General features: G+C 41.7%; 1 protein-coding gene across 1 annotated transcript; it reads right to left on the bottom strand.

Moving 5' to 3' along the window:
* Positions 1-699: 699 nt before the first annotated feature.
* Positions 700-3,628, bottom strand: LOC106330806. The gene is made up of 7 exons (XM_013769216.1): positions 3,290-3,628; positions 3,098-3,181; positions 2,933-3,025; positions 2,182-2,785; positions 1,551-1,873; positions 1,020-1,188; positions 700-932 (listed from the first exon to the last, which is right to left on the bottom strand). The coding sequence occupies exons 1-7, from the start codon at positions 3,626-3,628 to the stop codon at positions 700-702; spliced, it is 1,845 nt and encodes a 614-aa protein (XP_013624670.1).
* Positions 3,629-8,545: the final 4,917 nt, after the last annotated feature.

Here is an 8,545-nt window from a genome sequence, read left to right as displayed (position 1 = left end):
CAAATGTCTCGAGTTAAAATTTCCCAAGAATCAGTTATCTTTTTCCCGCCAAACGTCAAGATTAAGTTACACTTTACAGCTGAGTTACTTTAACATTTACGGCTGACTTAGTAAATGAGGTTTAGGGTTGCTTATTTAGGGTTTAGGTTTGCTTTTTTGGGTTTTTAGGTTTGGAATTTGGATTTATGGTGCAAGAAATATTATAAAAACAAAAATTCATAATGAATAACACAATAATAGTTTATGAGTTTTGAATTATGCTCACATCTTATATATATCAGTTAAATTTATGAGTAATTGTAAGACAACATATACTTCAAGATCATGATTGATTCTAAACTCGTAAATTCAATAAATAAGACACATTCAGTTGATTATATATTTACTTCAAATTTATAATTAGAGTTTCAATTTAACATTTTAAAGTATAAACATTTAATTTTTTTGATCCTAGGGTATGTTTGAGGTATGGCTGAGTTATAATATCGTAACGGCTGACTTATACTAATCGATACAACTGAGTTATATAAACATTTTACGATTCTAGGGTATGTTTGGGGTAAGGCTGAGTTACACATATACGACATGGCTGGGTTATAAAAACGATAAGACGGAGTCAAATACTTAATAAAGTACAAAATAACATAAGTCAAGTACAAAACAACAACATAAGTCAAGTACAAAATAACAAACACATGTTCAATTAGCCATCAAACTGCTCATCACAGTATTTCCTCCTTCATCGAGGATCTCTGCTGCCATCTTCATCCGTAAACCTTGAATATTGTTATCGCTTATCCCATCAAACGTTACACCAAGCGCTAGACACTCCACAAACTTCAACGAATACACCCCACAATCGCCAATCTGGGTGTTTTGTGGAGTGTATCTTTTGCTCCTCCTTCTGAGTGAGAACTTCTTCTTACTAGGGGCTCAGATATTGGCAGGAATATGATCACTCAACATATACGGAATCATGTGCGTAAGCGGTTTAAATGAATTTAGAATTCTCTGCTCACTTTCGGGTGTTGCCTCTCCAAAGATTGGATCGTAGCAATCAATCTTCTCCTTCTTTAGATCCAGATGATATGCAACCCAATGATTTCCGCCGGTTTGAAGACATCCGTACAAGTGATCCACATCTTCATACCACTTCAAGTTTGTTAGACAATGTTCAGGAAGCTTACCCTTTAACATATCTTCATAACCATTGCCTTGAACATGAACATACTAGGTTTTATCTTGAACTGAGTGAAATCGTGAATCAAAAAACTTTTCCACCAAACGTCAATGAAGGCAATCCGCTTGGATCAGAATGGAGTTGGATTTTGCATAGACCTTTTAATGAGGACGATCATATATGCAACGACATGCTACACAAATAATATTAATAAGTCAGCTGTGATATAATAAAAGAATATGTAAGTCAGCCGTAATATAATATATAACTCAGCCGACTAAAAGAATATGTAAGTCAGCCGTAATCAAATATATAACTCAACCGAAATATAAAAAAATTAATATATAACTCAGCCGCACTGAAGACTTACATTATCAAACACCCATCCATATTCATTTTCCGGCCACGGTCTTTCATGGATGAGTATGCTGTAGAAATCACCCTCATGATCAGCGGAGAGGACTGCTCGTTTATCTGCTGGTGCTGGTGTTTTGGGTGGAATTCCCTTAATGTATTGCATCAGTTTTTCGAGTAGCACCGGATCAACAGGTGCTAGAGGGTCATATATTACTGATGAAGGAGTAACATTTTTCCTCATGCACGTCGTTCCATTCTCTCCTACGTACGGAAAAACAGCTGGTGAAGAAACTGCCGCCTTTGGAAACCCTTTTGGAGTTACTGAACACTTTTCTCCTGATATTCCTTAATTATGGCAGATCTAACCAGTTCAGATCCCTCGACGTCAGACTCCGGCGCGAATTCGTTCTCTCCCCCAACAACTTCGTCAGTCACATCAGCAAATACACCGTCCTCTCCAGATGGAGTCACCTCTTTATTCTTTGACTCAGCCTGTTTTCGCTTCTTTAGCTCAGCCTCTTGTTTCTTCTTTAACTCAGCCTCTTTTTTCTTACCCTCAGCCTCTTGTTTCTTAGCTTCAGCCTCTTTTTTCTTACCATCAGCCTCTTGTTTCTTCTTACCCTCAGCCTCTTTTTTCTTCTTACCCTCAACCTCTTTTTTCTTAGCCTCAACATCTTTTTTCTTAGCCTCAACCGCTTTTTTCTTAGTCTCAGCCTTCTCCTTCCTCTTAAACGCAACATTTGCCTGCGCTGCTTTTTTCTTCTCATCGGCTTCCTCACCCTTAAAAATACGGTTGCCCCTGCAGCCGCGTCCATAGGCTGGAACCTTAGCATCCTTATCATCCTTAGTATCCTTTGAAGGAGAAACTAATACGAAATCAACATGTTGACTATCATGATCAGTAGCTTTAGCGACACTACCAAACTCCTCAGCCAAAGTCCTTTTCACCCCTGATTCTTTATCAAGCTCCTTGGCCAAATTCTTTTTCGGTCCAAAAACCTTACCAGGAGTCGCAGCTAACGCTGGACTATTGACAGACTTCTGCTGCGTTTGAACCCGCGGTGATGCCAATGTTAAAGATTTATCTGCTGATGGTGGGGAGGGGTTATCATTGTTTTCGAGAATTTTCCCAACTCTGATAACTTTCAGACGCTCCTCCAGTAAAGCTTTCACGCTGTCATCAATGGTCTTTTGGTCCATCAATGGTCTATTCTGGTCTAACTCGTAAGCTTCCACCCGTGACTCAAACTGCTCAAATTTCCTGGAAATCTTATCCAGAGTACTCACAATGGTCCTCTAAGTCGCTTTGTTCTCCAACTCCAAATCTTTGCTACCTTCCTTCTCGCTAGAACCTTTTCCCGTTGCAGCAACTTCAGACTCATTCTATGTCTTAACTTTCTTCTGCTTCTTAGTGGGTGGCTCACCTTCTGACGAAACTCCACCCTTCATTTTCTTCTTCTTCTCATTCCCCTTCCCCTGCGCATTACCCTGCGTATTCCCATGCACTTCCCAAAAACCTTTCACAAATCTACTTGCATGTATGTCTGTTATCAAGCTAACGAGTTGTGGGTCGTCAGGTTCCCCCGACCATTTAGGAAACATCTCTTCAATTGAGTCCTTCAAAGCCATTCTCCTCACACGCACCTGCAACACCAGGTTATAGCACATAACTCAGCCATCAAAATAATAAATCAGCCATCAAATATAATAAATCAGCCATCAAAAAATTAAAAACACAGCGTTAAACATTACCTCGCCATGCTCTTTGATTTCGGCAGCCAACAAGTTATCAAAACTTGCACGTGTACGCTTTCCACCCCATCGCAAAAGCGAAACGTCTTCATTATTCACCACCCTCCCAAAATTCTCACCGAAGCAGGCGACAGATTCATACGCCCAAATCAATAACGCGACGGTCATGCCGCTTATTGTGTATGACCCTCCTTGTGGAGCCAACGTTTTAATAGAGTCAATGAGAACTTCATATGCAGTCCGACCCCATGGATACGACCCCATGGCTTCATCGTCGAATACCCTTATTGCACTTTCAAAAGGTATCCTTGAATTGTGATGCAAACAATAGACTCCCATGGCTTGAAGAAGTAGCAGCCACAACTACTTACTCTTTTCAAAACTCCAAAGCGGACCGAACGCTAATGCTTCCTTCAGTTCATCTAACTTGGGTCCCATCCCAAGCGGCACCTTCAACTCCTCCCAAAACTCTTTGTATTGATCAGGTTCAAACCTTTCTGTTGACAATGGACATGTGTTTAACCCAGTGATCTCACCAAACTCGAGCAAGCTAAACCACGAGACACCATATCTTCTTCTTATGTACTCGCAGCTGTCTACATAGTAGATAGTGTACGGTCCTACCAGAAAATACGCTTTCGCGTCCAGCTAGCCTAGCAACTACTCCAATGGGAGAGTTCACCAGTTCTTCCCACACATCAAGTCCAATTGTTTCTCTAATGTGGGGGAAAGTTCCTAGACGGAAATTGTGAGTAATATCTTTTTTTCAGGTTAGAAGACCCTTCAGGGTCAAGTCTTGGAGGGTAATCCCGTGATTTAACTTCAGCAACATACATCCATCTGATCATATAACCCAACAATAAATCAGCCACAAGATAACAATAACACATCCGTACTATAACAATAACTCAGCCACAAAATGTTTGAATAACTCAGTCACAACGTAACAGTAACTCAGCCACAACATAACATTAACTTAGTCACGACACATCGATAACTCAGCCATAACATAACCCTAACTCAGTCGCCACAAAATCCTAACTCAAACGCAACAAAACCCTCAACAAAACCATATCACAGCCGCAACATACCACTATCTCAATCGCAACAAAATATAATATATAACGTCGCGATATCCTACCGGAAAAGACGAACTCGTAGATAAGAATGCGGCGAAGACGATTTCGTACAAACGATTGAAGACGACGATTTTGGGCACGACGATAACGGAGAAAACATAGTATCACGACAGAGAGTTAGTTCGAGGAAGAGGAAGTAAACACAGACAATGTCGATGACGGAGAGTGGGAGTATCCTCGCGGTTCCTTCTTTGACGGTTCCTTCTTCGAGACGCCAAAGACAATGTTCTTAGTTAGTTTTTTTTTTACTTCTATGTAGTTATGATGAAGAAGAGACGGTTTGGTTTCTATTATGATTATGTGTATATTTAATTAGTGACGTGGATTTAATATTTAAAAATAATTTCAATTAAAAAAAAACTAACCAAAGGCCCTTACAACCATTTACTATGAGTATCTAAACATTCTATTAATTTTTAAAAGATGTTTAACACTCTAATAATAAACCAAATTTTCTTATACCTTCTAGTAATTTTCTCTAAAATTTTTCCTCGTTAAATTATTTTTACTTTACGATGATTGCTTTTCTCGTCGTAACGTTGTCGTCACCTTATCGTCAATTTACGACAACCCAAATTTATCGTAATCTTCTTTATACGCATGTTTTCTTATAGTGTTTCAATTTTTATTACAAAATTATCCTAAAACTCTATTTACATTTTTGCATTGCTGTCCTCTTTTATTTTAGAAAAAAATGATTTCCGCAAATTTCCATTTTTCATCTTTTTCCCGGCAAAGTATTGTTTCATATTATCAAAAGGTATTACATGATCCGATTACAGGCGATTTAGGAGGGTACAATCTTGAAGAAACAAAGTGTTTTTTTTGGGGTTAAAATGTAAATATCATTTAAAAATGAAGAATGAGGGTTATAAATAGTGGTTAACAAAGATACCTCTTGAATTGTGGTAAAAAATGGAAGCAACCATAATCAGTATTTCAACTGTTTAGCTTGGTAGCGAACATGAGAAGAAATAACAGATACAAATGTTAAGAGTGGTATGGTTAAGTAAAGTCTACTGAACCAAACCAATGAGATAAGTCTCGGGTTGTTGAGATAAGTACAACATATTAGAAGATAATGATGTAAGGGTAGTTGTAGATATAGTAGAATCTCCTTGTAAAGATACGATGATCGAGTATATGTATCCGACGTGATCAATGAGAAACACACAGAGTTTACAAAATACACTTTCTCTCACAGTTTACATGGTATCAGAGCTTGTGTAACAACGATCATATCGAAAGTTTTTGAGCGATCGTAAATCATGAAAAAGGGAGAAATCATTGCGACTGCTGGTAGCAGCGAAAATACTACGGCGTCGAGTATCATGTCGTCTCCATATTTCTTAGCACCGTCTGACAATCCAGGTGTGTCTATCACACCGGTCTCGTTGACTGGTGAGAACTATGCCGAGTGGGCTTTGGAGATGGAGAATGCGCTACGTGCTAAGCGTAAGATCGGATTCATCAATGGCACCTTGTTGATGCCGGATGAGAACGAGAAACCAACGGAGGCTGAGTTGTGGAAACAAGTCAACTCCATGATCGTAGATTGGATTCGATCCTCGATATCTCCAACTGTCCGATCCACCGTGACGTTCACACCGGACGCTTACAAGATGTGGAATGACGTGAAGCGGAGATTTTCGATTGGGAACGTGGTGCGCGTGCATCAGCTGAGAGCAGAACTAGCAGGGTGCAAGCAAGAAGGTTCAAGCGTGCTGGACTACTTCGGACGGCTCTCATCTAAGTGGGAGGAGCTGCTGAACTACAAGCCCCTTCCGGCTTTTACTTGCGGAGCTTCGGCGAAGATCAACCAAGACTACGAAGAAGAGAAAGTCCACATGTTTCTCATGGGGCTTGATGACGCACGGTTTGGTAATGTCTGCACCAATATTATTGGGTTGGATCCGTTACCAGATTTAAACTCTGTTTATCAAAGAGTCGTGCGAGAAGAGAGGAGACTTCTTTCAACTCGTGTCGAGACAAGGCAAGATGCTGTTGGTTTTGTGGCCAAAACAGAGCCGTCTCAGTCAGACAATGCGAACATCAATGGCTTGCTTTCTACGGTAGCAAAGAGTCGAGGTGGTGTAGTGTGTACTCATTGCGGTAGGACGGGGCACGAGAAGAAAGAATGCTGGCAGATCATTGGGTTTCCTGACTGGTGGACTGAGCGTAACCAAGGGGGAGATCGGAGCGGACGAGCCAGAGGAGGTAGAGGTCGTGGATGCAGTAACCAGCCACGATCAAATGCAATGCAGGCTCAACCTTCTGGTGGGACGAATATTCCTACTTTGACGGCGGACCAGTGGGCCTCGTTGACTGCACTCCCGGAGCAGCAGAGGTCACACCCGATACCAGACAAACTAAATCGTAAGAAACAGACGGGAGAGGTTATTCTCGATACTGGAGCATCACACCACATGACTGGAGATGCTCGTTTGCTCAGTGATATGTGTGATGTCGTTGGTTGCCCAGTAAGGTTTGCAGATGGAAGTGCAGTTCAGGCTACTCGCTGCGGTGTTCTGCGACTGTTGGAGAAACTGATATTGCCTAATGTTTTACTAGTTCCCGATCTGAATTGTACATTATTGTCTGTGGCGAAATTACTAAAGCAGACAGGATGTTTTGCCGTGTTTTCTGATACACTGTGTGTTTTGCAGGACCGTTTTATGAGGACCCTGATTGGAGCCGGTGAAGAACGGAACGGTGTGTATGTTTATCGAGATGTGACAGTCAGGCGAGGTCTCAGGGTTAAAGCCGCGGAGGACAAGGCTTTGTGGCATCACAGACTGGGGCATCCGTCTTTTGGTGTTTTAGGTTTTTTACCATTTTTATCTGGTGTTTCAAACAACTCCGACAAGTTTGGAGGTTGTGACATTTGTTTTAAAGCAAAGCAGACTCGTGGTGTTTTTCCCGAGAGTTCTAATAAAGCTTCAGTTCCTTTCGAGTTAATTCATGTTGATTTATGGGGTCCCTATCGCGAACCAGCCTCGTGTGGTGCTGTCTATTTCCTGACGATCGTAGATGATTTCTCTCGAGCAGTGTGGATACATTTGTTACTCGAAAAATCGGAAGTGAAAATCGTCTTGCCAAATTTCTGTAACCTTGTGCTTCGTCAGTTTGGGCATCCAGTTCGGACTGTACGTAGTGACAATGGGACGGAGTTTCTTTGTTTGTCGAAGTATTTTTGCAGAGAATGGGATCGTGCATCACACGTTTTGTGTAGCAACTCCACAGCAAAATGGTAGAGTGGAGAGGAAGCACCGACACATTCTCAACGTTGCGAGATCAATAATGTTTCAGGCAAATCTTCCGATTAAGTTCTGGGGCGAGAGTGTTCTCACCGCATCACATGTGATCAACCAAACCCCTTCTAGTCTTCTTCACGGTAAATCACCCTACGAATGCTTGTATGGAAAGCGTCCGTCATATGAGAGTCTTAAAACGTTTGGGTGTCTTTACTTCGCTCACAAGTCATTGCGTGACAAAGACAAGTTCAAGGCTAGAAGCAGGAGATGCATCTTCGTTGGCTATCCCTTCGGCAAAAAGGGATGGAAGTTATACGATTTGGATAGTGAAGAGTTCTTTGTCTCGCGTGACGTGGAGTTTGTCGAGACAATGTTCCCATACCAAGAAGTTTCCCAGAGTACAGAAGCTCCAGCCAATCCTTCTCCTCCGAATGTTGACTATAGTGAGGAACCTGAGCAAGCACTGGACTCCAGGGGGAGTGATGATGTTTATGTATCAGAGAAAGAGCTAGTCAGTGACGAAGTTGAAACAGAGATGACGACATCGACGGTAACACCAGTTGTCGGGCCAGCAACGAAGCAGTCACAGGCTAGTGATGCGGATCAAAATAAGGAAAGTGAGCAAGCTCCTGATGAGAGTCTCGGGAGAGGACAACGAGTTCCTAGGCCGTCAGTGAAGTTACGCAACTACGTGGTTTACAACGCAAGCTGCACTATCGATAAACACAACACATCTCCAGTTCATCCTGCTCCTTCACGGAACTCAGAAACGAGTCCAGGTAACTCTGCCTGCTCCTATCCTATTTCGGCTTATGTTACTGATGCGGTGTTTTCGGAGAAACACCAAGCATTTCTTGCAGCTC

Source organism: Brassica oleracea, chromosome C3 (genome assembly GCF_000695525.1).
Source record: "Brassica oleracea var. oleracea cultivar TO1000 chromosome C3, BOL, whole genome shotgun sequence".
NCBI classification, from domain to species: Eukaryota; Viridiplantae; Streptophyta; class Magnoliopsida; order Brassicales; family Brassicaceae; genus Brassica; species Brassica oleracea.
The sequence above is the reverse complement of the archived record's forward strand: the minus strand, read 5'-3'. Positions and strand labels throughout refer to the sequence as shown.

Bases quoted from the DNA above. Each gene is read 5' to 3' on its own strand.
- LOC106330806 (XM_013769216.1), bottom strand. From the start codon at position 3,628: ATGGGAGTCTATTGTTTGCATCACAATTCAAGGATACCTTTTGAAAGT. The intron at 3,182-3,289 runs GTAATGTTTAAC...CTGGTGTTGCAG, and splicing joins AAATCAAAGAGCATGGCGAG to GTGCGTGTGAGGAGAATGGC. The intron at 1,189-1,550 runs GTAAGTCTTCAG...GATATGTTAAAG, and splicing joins ATGGATGGGTGTTTGATAAT to GGTAAGCTTCCTGAACATTG.